The 12,791-nt window shown below is 42.4% G+C and overlaps 2 protein-coding genes and 1 long non-coding RNA gene across 4 annotated transcripts; 1 reads left to right on the forward strand and 2 right to left on the reverse strand.

The window, feature by feature from the left end:
* The first annotated feature begins 252 nt into the window (after nt 1-252).
* On the forward strand, nt 253-4,020 carry LOC120686886. The gene is made up of 3 exons (XR_005680433.1): nt 253-426; nt 775-957; nt 3,709-4,020. It is a non-coding gene; the product is annotated as an uncharacterized LOC120686886 (long non-coding RNA).
* Nucleotides 4,021-6,094: 2,074 nt separating this feature from the next.
* On the reverse strand, nt 6,095-8,491 carry LOC120685558 (CRIB domain-containing protein RIC4-like). Its single transcript, XM_039967552.1, has 3 exons — nt 7,217-8,491; nt 6,962-7,103; nt 6,095-6,598 (listed from the first exon to the last, which is right to left on the reverse strand). The coding sequence occupies exons 2-3, from the start codon at nt 7,041-7,043 to the stop codon at nt 6,189-6,191; spliced, it is 492 nt and encodes a 163-aa protein (XP_039823486.1). The 5' UTR covers nt 7,044-7,103; nt 7,217-8,491; the 3' UTR covers nt 6,095-6,188.
* Nucleotides 8,492-8,633: 142 nt separating this feature from the next.
* On the reverse strand, nt 8,634-12,419 carry LOC120685556 (GDT1-like protein 3). Of its 2 annotated transcripts, none has more exons than XM_039967550.1 (9): nt 12,163-12,419; nt 12,009-12,065; nt 11,765-11,890; nt 11,511-11,609; nt 11,024-11,096; nt 10,275-10,360; nt 9,689-9,772; nt 9,325-9,384; nt 8,634-9,157 (listed from the first exon to the last, which is right to left on the reverse strand). In XM_039967550.1, the coding sequence occupies exons 1-9, from the start codon at nt 12,229-12,231 to the stop codon at nt 8,969-8,971; spliced, it is 843 nt and encodes a 280-aa protein (XP_039823484.1). In that variant the 5' UTR covers nt 12,232-12,419; the 3' UTR covers nt 8,634-8,968. The 2 variants fall into 2 exon arrangements, with proteins under 2 accessions (XP_039823484.1, XP_039823485.1); XM_039967551.1 differs by having other exon boundaries at nt 12,166-12,388.
* Nucleotides 12,420-12,791: the final 372 nt, after the last annotated feature.

A 12,791-nucleotide genomic window follows, 5' to 3' on the forward strand; every position in this document is an offset into this window, starting at 1 on the left:
TAATCGGTCTTGAACGGGGATTAAAAGAAGAAAACTTTAAAACCACACCTTTTTAAAGAATGAAAACACTATTACGACAAATATGCACTGTACTTTGTACCCCTTTCATTTTAACTATGTGAGCCGGTACATCATCCACTGCATTTTACTGGTACCGGAGGTACAGCAAACTCAAGTGTGACTTTTAGGCTGCTGTTGAGATGTACAAAACGTACTACTCGCATTATATTTTTGTCCAATACAGGAGTTAAATTAAAACCTCCTCACTCTCCCTCATAAAGCCTGATGGAGCGGCGAAGACTAGTCATCTCCTCCTCCCTCTCCCCTCTCTCAATCTCTAGCTTTGTAGATTTTCCGGAAGCCTCCCATCTGACATCCATGGTTGTTGGAGGGGATTTCTTCTCCTTTCAGGCTTCTCATCTTCAGGTGATCCCTCCCGCCTGGTAGTCTCCTGATCTGAGATACATATCCTGGACCATTTCTTGATTCTTGGGTGGTGATCTTTTCTTTCTTAATCCGGATGTATTCTTGCTTGTTTCTGGTTGCCTCGTATCCTCTGATTTTGTTCTAGTGTTCCATTCCAGAGAAAATAAATCTTGGATCTTGCTTTTGTGTTGTTTCCATCATCGTTCACCCCATGTAATATAATCTCCAGCAGGTACCCAGAAGCCATAAATCTGAACCATGCGACTGAGATTTTGCCCTTTTCGATTCAATCGTCTCTTGTGGATGGATTCGCGCCTTATAGCTTCTGCTTTGTGTTTGGTTGTGCAGGCGGTTGGTTTGGTGCTGACGGGCGGTGACAACGAGAGAGAGCACGCCGGTGCGGCCGTCACGGAGATGTGGCTCGTGGCGGCGTACTTGCGTGCTCCCTCCCGCTGTCACTGCCTCCACTACCATGTACTTTCTCCTTCAGCCCCCTCAATCTGGCAAGGGAAACTACGGGGCTAATTACGGGTACTAAATGATACATCTGTCAGTAGTAGTAATGGCATTATATTCTTCCATTATCTAAAAAAAAGTAATTTCGTTATGCATAAATTGACCTCGCTAGATGTACAATGCTACTAAAATGCTACCATTGTGTATGCAAGGCTATGTGCACATCTTTGCCTAGTCATGTATTGCGCACAAATAATTGTGTACTTTGATTTCTGGTTATATACTTATTTTTATTTATAGAAGGATTAGCTAGGTTGTAACGATTTATTTGCTTCTTTCATTGTACACACTAGTTTTTGTAGATTATTGCTCAACTGATTTATGTCATGTACATTGTGTTTTAAGGTTTAGTCAGTGTCTGGAGTATCATATTATATGTAGCACATTTTCAGTTGAATTCCGTTGATGCTACACGGTGTTTCTTTCTTTCATTGTGGGAACAATACAACTTTGAGCAATAGGCTATATATATGCACAAACAATCTGATAGTTGATTCCTTTGTATGTATATTCCTTTAATAATGGTGTTTGTTTTAGTCTTTGATAAATGCACATGAAATTTAAGATTATGTCTGCACTTCAAATTACTCCACTCATCTATTTTGCTAGATTCCATATATGTGCTGTCACATTCTATCACTAATTAGTTCTTTTTAGTGCACTGTACCAGTATTTTGCATTTGCTACTTCTACCATTCTTGACCAAAGTTTTTAATCTACAGTATGTTTTGCTCCTTTGTATTGTATTGTCACAATAACTCTTGACAGAAAAAGGATTCTTCTTCACTTATGATCATGACAATATTTTCTTATATTGTATTCACAGAGAATTTTGTTACCCCATTTTCCTTATGGATCTTGACACAACACATTGTTGCAAAAAAAAAATATTAATCAGTTAGTGATGCTAGGCAAATTGGGTGTCAACTAGACTATAAGAGGGCAGCCAAGTTGAGCCATTTTTTTTTCGAGCACGCAGGAGAGCTGCGTATCTTTGTATTAAGAAGAAATGGTCCAATTACAAAACTCCAAGCACCACCTAGCCATGTTGAGCCTCGACTGTATACTATAGATGGTGTTGATCAGACTTGATGATGAAAATAATAGCTAGACAATGGTAGAGTTCATTGTGTCTTGGATTAGTTATTGTGGCCAATGTTTTCAACCTGCTAGGCTCTAATTAGAGGATAGGGGATTGACTATCTAAATACTTAAGCACTGCCTAGCGAACCAACCTAAAAGTAGTAAGTGACTAGGGAAGGAAAAGAATGGAACGCTTGTTCCAATCGATGGAAGAGAGTTGGAAAAAGTAGGGCACCTTAACATTTTTTTGCAGTGGTTCCTTAGAAATGTGGCTGTGAATGTTAACATGTGGTGGAAGGGAGACAAAGGATAAAGGGGAAGTGGGACAAGTCACAAAGGGATTATTAGGTATGAAATATTGTTCCACATAGAATAGATATTGGTTTTTTCAAGGCAAAATTAATAGCTTAGTCGGTGGAGAGAGTCAAATGAGAACCACCTTAAACTAGGATGCTGAGATCCAGACACATTGCGCACTACATAGGCATCTAAAAAGCTGACCGCTTTACTATATCTTCCCCTGGATTAACATGTTTATCAGTCAGAGTAATTGTTGATTTTGTCACTTTCTCCTACCAATCATGTGGTTGTTTCCTTTTCTCAGTTTGTCTTCCAATAATTACGCTGACATCATTTCTATATTTAGGTGGTTTTCAAGTTCTTCCCTTGCTTTTTGTACTACTCTGCTATGATGCTATCCTATGAGTTGAGTTATTACCACTTTCTATCATGGTTGTAAATCCTCTCCACCCTGTTTTCCTTTTGACATTAAGATCCATAGGCTTACTATTGTTATTGTGACCTTTCACTCTTTTTTGCACTCTCTTTATTTCACCCTTACTTCCTATTCTGTTGCTCCTGACAAAAACAAGCTGAGTAGCATTTATTAGTAAAAGTCATGAGAGCACTAGACTAGTTTTGACTTTTCTATTTTTTTAATATTTTCAATAAAACTATATGGTCTCAGTTTGACCCTTATTTTGCATAGATGCTTTCTCCAACGTTCCTTCTTCTGCATGTCTTAAACATTTACTACTTTCGTGATATTTTGGTCAAGGTCTTAAACATGGTGTGATAGTTGATAATTTGACATATGAGCAATGGGTGTACATAAAAATTTCCAAAATGAAGAATCACGCATTTGCACTATTGCTTTTGGTGTATTCTGGATGACTTGATCCTACCATGCACCATAGCTTCATTATTATTGGCTAACTTTTTGTCCATCTAATTTTAGCATTGTTAATTGTGTATATTGATAGGCCATTGCTATTGCACTTTTTTACTCTAAAAAGCATTGTTTACATACTCCTATTAGTCTAGTCGGTTGTGGTAACGTTCTCCAACAACAATCTGGTTGCAAGATAATTTTGGATGTTTAATCTTGTAATTTTGTATTTCTACTTGTTAGAGTATTTTTTTTAGGGATGTTAGAGTATATTTGGTAGTATATATAGGAAATATCAAGGCTCCTTGCCCCCCAACTCTTGTACCCCCTATATTTACGCCCTTGAGGCTGAATGCAATACAACCCACTATTCATATGCAATCTATCCTTCGTACACTACTTTCTGGCCTAGAATAATTTCCATCCATCTATATAGCATAATGAATTTTTGTCCTGATTAAAATTTGGATTATTTTGATTGTTTTTCTGTTCATGTTCGATCTTGTGCAATGCAGGGGCTTGTTTGGAGCCTTGAAGGGACTGGGGTCCAAATAGAAAAGTAAAAAGGGCATTGCAATGCTCACTTCCAGAAAACCATCCTTATGCCAATCTATCTTTTTAATTACTATGTACTGATTTTTGGGATCTCCTGGCTCCTAGAATTGGTATGAGCCTGGGGATGTATGCGCGCTTTTATCGACATTTGAGCTGTTCCTGAATGCCTGTTTGCATTTAGGCATTAACATTTTCGTGCTTCAGATGCTAGACTTATGTATTTTGATCAATACAAATAAGAGCAAGGCTTGTGGGGTGGATCCCTGTCTTCATTGCCTACACACTTATTTGGTAAATTAGGACCAGCGTAACTGGATAGATGCATGTGACTGCAGCCTGTACAGTATTACCTGGCGGCTAATGATCAGATACATTCAATAGACATTCCTTCCGGATGAAATTCTTTTCAATTCCGTGCATTGTTCTTTTTTAATTGAATGGTACAATGCTTTGAAGAGATTGCTCAATAGTTAGCGTACTCGTCAGTTGGACAGAAAAGTCGCCTGCAAACGGCTGACTGTTCATATAATTGGCTGAGAACGTTTGACTCTTGCAATTGTTCTGCATTACGAGGAGTTGATCCCGGTGCACGCACGTGCATATACATGATTACCAGAATTCACCGTGTTCGGCTGGAGGCTGGTGCCTCCAGCCCTACAGTATTCATCTCTCACATTCCTCCAGCACTAGCCTACAGCCACCAGTCAGGTAATAGTATTTTTCTCTCACACCACTCCAGCTCCAACCTGCTGAACACGGTGATTATCCACAAATGAGTGCACGTTCGAACACCAAAACATCCTCAAATTAATAAGTGCTCGATACAAAAAATAATCAAAAATTCAAAACCTAAATCTTTCATATGCATCAAAATTTCAAATTCAAAGCGTTCTCATAATCGTTCACACAAATGCTTATATGAGATCCATTGCACTTACAATTCGGACGTCAAAATATCTTCAAATTAAAAAATGTTGAACGTGGAAGTGGTTCAAAATTTTGAAATCAACAAACTTGCTATAGATGAGACTTAAAAAATGGGACTCAAAACAAAATATACCTAATATTCCAAAATCTACAACATTTCCACCGAGCGTTTCTGTGGACTCAACGTACTCTGGCATTTGTTTGCAAAAAGAATATTTATCCAACCACACGTAAAAATAAAAAATCATACCACAAGTACATCCACTGGTCACCCACAGCAATGTCGCGGCCCTTTCTAGTGATACTGAACTATACTATACTCTCGAGCATCATCTCATGTCTTACCGAGGAAGCCTGGACGAGGATTGCTGAGGGGGCCCCTCCCAAGCCGGCGGCCTCAGCCAGGGGCGCCGCTGCCTGCTCAGCTAGGGCCTGGCTCGGCCAGGTGCCATGGCCGATGGTGGCAGGGGCGTCCTCGGCCAGGAGGCAGCGCTTACCGCAGTGGGCAGGGGCTCGAGCTCGCTCGGTCAGGAGGCAGGGCCTGCCGCGGCAGGCAGTGCTCGCACTCGCTCGCTGTTGCTGGCTGGTCGGGCGGGGATCCTCCATGACGCCGACGCCGGCCCGAGGCGAGGCGATCGGCCAGGGAGATGAGTGATCGGGAGAAGGAAATGAACCGACTTGGTGCGGTGCAAAAATAGAGGAGGGATAAAAGGGACATTTGACACCCCAAATACATGAGAAAGAAAAAGGAAAAGAATGAAAATACACCAAATGGTAGTATAATCAAGTGGTTGCTGTTTGGAGTCTTAATTATTTTTACGAAGACGATATTTGGAATGATAAATATGCGAATCGCGTTGTTTCGAGTCCCATTTTTGGAATTTTCTCTGTTTCTTCAGCGGAGCAGTAATGTCAGCTCCTGCATGAGTGAGAAAAACAAATTAGCTGTACTTTTTGGCAGAGGTGTTGCCCAACATTGGGATGGGAAGGACGCCAAGGACGGAGATGCATTTGTTGTTGCATATGATCGCGGCACTGCTCTGTGTACGATTCCTCTGACACCGATGAACATATGCGCCTTGTTCGGCTGGCGGATTCAGCCAGATTCAGCCAGCCACAACAGTATTTTTCTCTCACACAAAATCAGCCCAGCCACCAATCAACCAGCCAGCCAACAGTATTTTCCTCTCACGCGAAATCAGCCAGCCATCCAGCCAGCCAGCCGAACAAGGCGATGGTCTCTTGCTGCTCATCTGTACGTGGTGTACGTCAACCTTCAGAGGATTAGGTATCTGATTCCAATTGTCAGAAGGACTGCACTTGTCTCCTTGCTGCTTTTCTTGGATGATAATATTTTGCCAAAATGGACATAACCTTAATACCGAAAAAAGGACAAACAGTATCCCCCCCCCCCCCCCCCCCCCCCGCCAAAAAAGCATGAACAAAAACAACAAGAAAACAAGGGCCATCATCCATGATCACAAGCACTATGTGCATCCTAGTTTATATAAACCTAATCACGGGAGGCTTTATCTAACACCCCATCGCGATCTGTGCTCGGAGCAGCAGCCAGGGAGGCCACGGCGAGCTCGAACTGCTGGAGGGTGGTGAGGTTGGAGAGGGGGAGCAGGTCCCTGGCCCCCTCCAGCCCCCTGAGGCTGGACAAGTTGGTGGACCCATCCAGGCCGATGTGCGCCACGTGCTGCACGTCCGTGGGGAACCCGATCTCGATGCCCGCATCCATGTCGTCGTCCTCATTCTCATCGTCGTCCTCCTTGTATATCTCGAAGATGTGGGAGAGGCTCTTGAAGCTCTTGATGAGCTTCCTGATCCCTGCCAGGAAGTCCCTCTCGCGCCTTGCCGCCTGCCGACGCTGCTCCTCTTGATCGGTGTTCACCGCATCCCCAATTGCAACTTCCTCAACTATCAAGAAGTAAAAGGGTGAAGCCAATATATACTATTAGAAAGATGTAAAGATGATTTATTAACTATACATAAGTTAGAAACATTCCTCGCTTTATGCTGGCCTACCTGTCAAATATCCAGTGTTACAATTTTTTGCAACTCAAAGTTTTGTCCACAAGGAGATATGATCTTTTTCATAACCATATACTCCCTCCAGTCATGAAATCATGATGTTAAGATAAGATGACTACTGCAAATTGAACTACTCATCTTGTCCTAACATCATGTTTTCAAGGATGGAGAGAGTAAGAATTAAAGAAGATACGATGCAAGATTCATGATCCACAGTTCTATACATGCGCAAGAAGAGCATGAACTTACTTGGAACTGCTGGAGCATGATGGCTTGTTGCAGCTTGTGTTCCCTGCTCCTTGGGCTGCTGAGGCTCACTGACCAGCGTCATGCTTGCAGCTGATGGCGAGGCAGGGAGCAAAGTGTTCTGACTGTTGTGAAGTAGTAGTGCCTGAGTTTGGTCGCTCAGAGTGTTATGTAGTGTGTGAGAGAGGATGCGAAAGGGAGAGGTGTGGAGTGCAAGGGAAGGCAGTCAAAGAATGGAGGTGGTTATGGTGGTTATACGGATGGATGGAGGTAGCTGTGGCCATCAGTTGAGTTCGTTGGTAATCACGGCCGGCTGCAGTACTGCCCTTGCCGTCCCCGCAAGTCTCTCTGCTCGGCGCCCAGTACGCGTGAACACCTGTAGCGTCGAGCAGTGTCATCTCTGGTTCACTGTTCACATCACAAAACTTTGTTTAACCAAACACTGTGTTAGCACATCAGGCCCTTGAAGAGCTTGGAATCCATTTTGGTCTCAGCGCAATTTGAGAACAAAAAAACTTGTCGAAAAGGATGTTGAAGGTAAGATGTCCAACTAGATCCCAGGATACATCACATTCACACATTTCGCGCACACCATTGCTGTTTTTGTGTCCCCATATGGGCCACTGACCTTCAAAAGACTGATTCTGCCTTCAACTGTTAGGTCGACCCATGTGATTTCTTCTATCTAGATTTTCGGTGGTACACGAGACAAAGACGAGCTTATGATTTTGTTCTCAAGAAAAATAATCCACAAATTAGCTCTCGGTTGCCTTGGCAATTAAGCTAAGCTTTTATACGCCACATAGCTCATCAAGATATGGCATGATCGGTCATATCATATTCATTACCAGTAATTTACTTATCACTAAGAATGGGAACAAATGTATGACTATGAAGCCACATTGAGTGGCATTTTTATATTTGCAGAACCTAGTGAAATGTTTCAATCAAGCATATCTCAGTTAATTTTCGTTATTGGAAGTGGTTTCTGGTTTGGTATCTATGGAGCCTACACTTCTTTTACACCCGAATACCCAATGCAAGGAAAGCAAATTTTGTCCTTGCAAAAGTTAGGTCATGCCAAAATAAAATTTGGAAAAATTAGTGTTTTGTTCGTGGGCCATTGGGCAAGCCCGGCCATATTGACCACTTGCATTGACCTTGCCCCTGGCTAGCATTTTGTACGGCACTACTACACTTGGATTGCAAAAGTACATTCTGGGACCTGCTACTGGCAGCAGCAAAGCAAAACGGAAGCACAAGGACAAAAGACTCGTGACAACATGGGCGAATGAAACCTGAGACAAAGTTGGCATTCACTCAACATCTTGTTTATGTGCCACCCGTACTGAGCGTCCTGGGATGCCAATAACATCACCTAGGAAAAATCATACCAGGTCCATATAACCAAACCGGCATGCTTGATCAAGATTTCCAGTACAAATCTCCTGCGCTTTCGAGAAAAAGGATTTCCAGTACAAAATCCAAATTGGATGCCTTACCTTCAAGGTAAGCTCCAACTGCTCCAAAAACCCCAGCCTACTGACCTGTGGCCTGCCTTTGGAATCGCAGAAATGACAACTAAAGTTTTGGCCAACTAGGCACCAAATTAAGTCCATGATTTTAACACCTTCCAGTTTCCAAGAAACAAAGCTAACAAAATAAAATGCAATAATTGAGACAGACAAAAGAACATAGAGCAGCTTTTCCTTGAAGAACTTGGAGCATATAGTATAAGTTATATTTTAGATACAACCAACACAAAATCAGCCATGCTCATGCAGCAGCTTCTAGGTATGGACTGAAGGCAGCATGGTAGAATGCATCATTCTGTAAGGACTGTACATGAATTGTAACCTGTGACTCAAGGGAAGCTGGAATAATTTGAGTTACTTCATCATCATTTCAAATGGCGTCCAGCAAGGGGAGGTTACACTATGTTTCATTCGGCAGGGCGTCAAACAATTCAAGGTTACCATCAAGGTGGAAGGAGTTGACAATACCTTTCCATCACAACGGAGGGTAGAAGTAGGATGAAACAGAGAACCCCAAGAAGAGAACGCCTCCAATTGTCGCTACTGTTCGTTGCGAAATCTTTGATGCCAACATGCTCCCTCCTATCACTGCAAGAGATGTGCACACTGTGTGCCCCAATGATGCTCCAACTGCAACTCCAATAGCATTCTTGTGGGTTGCGAGCTGCATGGTGATAACATGGGAAGCAACAGATAGTGAGTTTTCAGCTTAATAACATGTAACTTTCTAAATATTACAACCCTCAATGGAATATGAAATGCATGGAATAGCATCAACAAAATAGAAGGTTAGATACATCAACAAATTTCTGCAAGTTGAGCAGTTCCTACCGCGATTGTTGCTATTTGGCTTCGATCACCCCATTCAGCTAAAAAGGTTAAGATGAAAGCCTGCAACCAGAACAGAATGTTAGATTCAAAGGAGTCTCTAATGAGTTGCATATTACAGGGTCACATTAGTAAATTAACAAAAAAACACAACAGAAACATTGCCACCGTATAATAATAATCAGTTTGCTAAAAGAGGAGCACAAACCACATGTGTACCACTTAACACAGAAAAGATCTCAAAAGGCAAAAAATTGTTGCAAAATAAAAGGTGTTAAATGCAAAAACACTTTGTCTAAGACATAAATACATCCTGATGCAGATGTAAGACAAGCATTTGACATGCTTTCATAATGAAACAACTGACCTCCAAAAAGATTGGTGTACAAAATCTTGCAAAGAACCTACGAATGGTTGATTTTCCTTGACCTGACTCAAGCTTCTCTTCCACCTGCTCACACATGCATGTACATCAATAGTTCATAAATAAAAATACATCAAAAGATGTGTAGTCCATTTAAAGCATGTCTTTTAGTTTAAGAGGATGCATAACAATATACTTTTCCAATCATGCAATTCAATTGACCTGTTTTATTACCCTTCTATTCATCAATAACTTCCAATAGTTCAGTTCATGCGCCCACATCTCATCTCAGTATTCATACATTTGACAGTTTTCTATGGAGTGCATGTATCATGCTCTTTCTATAGCTTAAGGACTGACAGCAAAGAAACTGTTCCAGCCAATCCTAACACTTGTACTGGTACTTTCTAGTGATCTAGTGCACTCTTATATTTGAATTGTCACATGATATTGATATAGGATGACAAAAATGTACAAAACAACAAGTAAAAGAGAAGAAGGCAGCAGACTTGCATATAATACAACAAAAGATGCAGCAATGAGCTGCACTATGCATACGCAAAGGTCACATGGGGAAAAGATCACATACTTCTTCGATTTCCTTCTTCTGAGATCCCTTTGGGTCAGACTTCCAAGCAATATACAACAAGCGTAGTCCAAAGAACAAGTACAAAACTGGCAGGCAAACAAAAGAGAGATCATGAGCAACAGTATCAGTATGCTAAATTATTTCATATGCATTGATTTCATAGCCACAAGGGGTGAAACCAGCCCATCATGATGTTATGGTAGTAAAATCAGCCCTAAGCCTGGGCCCATCAGCACAGTAAGACGGCAACAAGAGGCACCTGACCCCATGCCTATGTCTAGATATGTGCATCAAATTGCAGTGTTTCAGGCCAAATTAATGATGGTTGAGTTAATTGTTGACATCTATGAGTACTGTGCGTTGATACCTTTTCAGTTCAGATAAACAGATGACCCTAAAAACAAATTCAGAACATCAGATAAACAGATCAGCATCTTGGCACAGGTGGACAGGTGTGCCGGGCAAGGATAGCCTGGTATATGTCCTAGTGGAAAGAATCGATTTATCTTGGCAGTAATATTAAACTGCGTTGTCCAGATTCTCGCAATAACACGGGGTATTTACATGATGACAAAATAAGTAATATATATTATATAGTATCTTATTGTATACTTTTGTTTTATTAGATTTGCTTTATAGAGAAAAAAAGACTACTGCAAAATCTCGAGCATGATAACTGCAGATTTGTGATAAGAATTATTATCCTGCTGAAACAAACACCTCAAAACTCAAGACATAAAGATGAGCACCTGTAGCAGCACTATTTGTGTGCTTCCTTGATATCAAGTTGGGCACTATTCTACCGAGTCCAGTTGACAATACCTTGAAGGAAGAAAAGATAATATATTAGCAGCATAGAGAACCCTTTGTGGCATTGGCTTAGACTAATGAAAACTAAGCACCTGGCATACAGTAAATTGAATTCGAGTACAAAAAAGGCAGATAAATGGACCATAAAAACATAATTAAACTGTACAAACATGGACTATGCACACCACAAACTAGAAAAATAAGCATCATATGAATTGATATCTGAACCTAAACATCATAATTTAGTAATTTGCCAAAGAGCATGCCACAAATATATGTTATGCAACTAGATACCATATAGGCAGCATTGGAAATTTATCCCTTTTCATTTATTGCTAAGTTGTACAAGATTTTTTTCCAGTTGAATTTGTTGCGCAAAATATAAGCCATCTGAATTATTGAGACAAGGATCAAGGAACAGCTCACTGTCATCACGTAAAGTGCAGAGAGTGCACCGGACAGAACAATAGACTTGGGGTGTCGCATCGCCATCAGCGCAGCAATGATAAATGTTTCATCTCCAATCTACATCACCACAGAAGAAAAATGGGTACACATTGTTAATCCTGTGCCCTGGCATCACAAGCAACAGCACAGCCAAACTGTCAATGCAGGACGGCAGCTGCACTGAGACCATTTACCGACGGGAAAACCTCCTAGCTCAGACCACTAAGCAATACCTCGCTGACTAGGATCATGGAGAGGCTGGCGAAGAGCGCGTCGAACAGCCCCGGGCCGACCTCGTCGAGCGCCACCCCATGGTCGCCCTCCGCCACCGCGTCCTTCTTCAGGCCGTGCAAGAACCCCTACCAAACCGCAGCGACAGCAAGCATCAGCGACCAAAGAGAATAACGAATTTGGCACCTAAACGGCATCTCCAATCGGAACGAGTTCACGCGAAGCGTAGTAATCTGTATTCCTCACCCCGGCGCGACGGCCCAGCGAGATCCCCGACGCGTCGTCCTCGGCGGCCGCCGCCGCCTGCAGGATACGCGGAAGAGATTTTCTCAACAAGTCGGATCCCAACGAACAAAACCTCCGCTCAAAGATTCGAGCTTTGCTCGGGCCAGGCCCTTACCACGGACGCGGCGAACGCGAGGAGGGCGATGACGGCGAGGAGCAGGGGAGCTCTAGGGTGCGGATCCATCCCGGGGCTGGATCTCGCGAACCCTAGGTCCTGGGAACGCTCTCAGATTTGGGAGGGCGGCGAGACGGGATGGCAGAATCCTCCCTCGAATTGCTCGTCGCTCCTCCTATTTCTTCAGATTTAAAACGCCGTGGGAGGGGGGAAATGACTAATGGCAGATTTGGTCGATTGCTGAGGGAGGACGAAAAGCACTAAAGTTTTTCGCGTGCTGACCAGGGTTTTAAAATCCGACCGATCCGGCCAAACCATCCTCCGGTATCGGTTTACCGGACCGGTTAGGCCGGTAACCGGTGGAAACCGGTTGAATTCAAATCCAAATTTAAATAAATTCAAAAACTCCCATGCAACCGGTTTCGACCGGTTTACCGACCGATTTGACCGGTTTACCGGCCGGTTTTACCGGTTTACCGGTCAGTTTGACCGGTTTGAAATTCAAAAGCTCCCGTGCAACTGGTTTACCGGCCGGTTTGATCGGTGGGCCTTCATGGGCCGGCCCATTTTTTTCTTTTTCTTTTTTGATTTAACTTTAAATTCCCACAAACTATACTAAATGAATGAAT

Source organism: Panicum virgatum, chromosome 8N (assembly GCF_016808335.1).
Source record: "Panicum virgatum strain AP13 chromosome 8N, P.virgatum_v5, whole genome shotgun sequence".
NCBI classification, from domain to species: domain Eukaryota; kingdom Viridiplantae; phylum Streptophyta; class Magnoliopsida; order Poales; family Poaceae; genus Panicum; species Panicum virgatum.

Excerpts from the sequence above, each read along its gene's own strand:
- LOC120685556 (XM_039967550.1), bottom strand. The coding sequence starts at position 12,231 with ATGGATCCGCACCCTAGAGCTCCCCTGCTCCTCGCCGTCATCGCCCTC. Across the intron at positions 9,773-10,274 it reads AGAAGAAGGAAATCGAAGAA|GTGGAAGAGAAGCTTGAGTC; the intron begins GTATGTGATCTT and ends ATGTGTGAGCAG. Across the intron at positions 9,158-9,324 it reads GCCAAATAGCAACAATCGCG|CTCGCAACCCACAAGAATGC; the intron begins GTAGGAACTGCT and ends ATCACCATGCAG.
- LOC120685558 (XM_039967552.1), bottom strand. The coding sequence starts at position 7,043 with ATGACGCTGGTCAGTGAGCCTCAGCAGCCCAAGGAGCAGGGAACACAA. Across the intron at positions 6,599-6,961 it reads TCATGCTCCAGCAGTTCCAA|TTGAGGAAGTTGCAATTGGG; the intron begins GTAAGTTCATGC and ends ACTTCTTGATAG.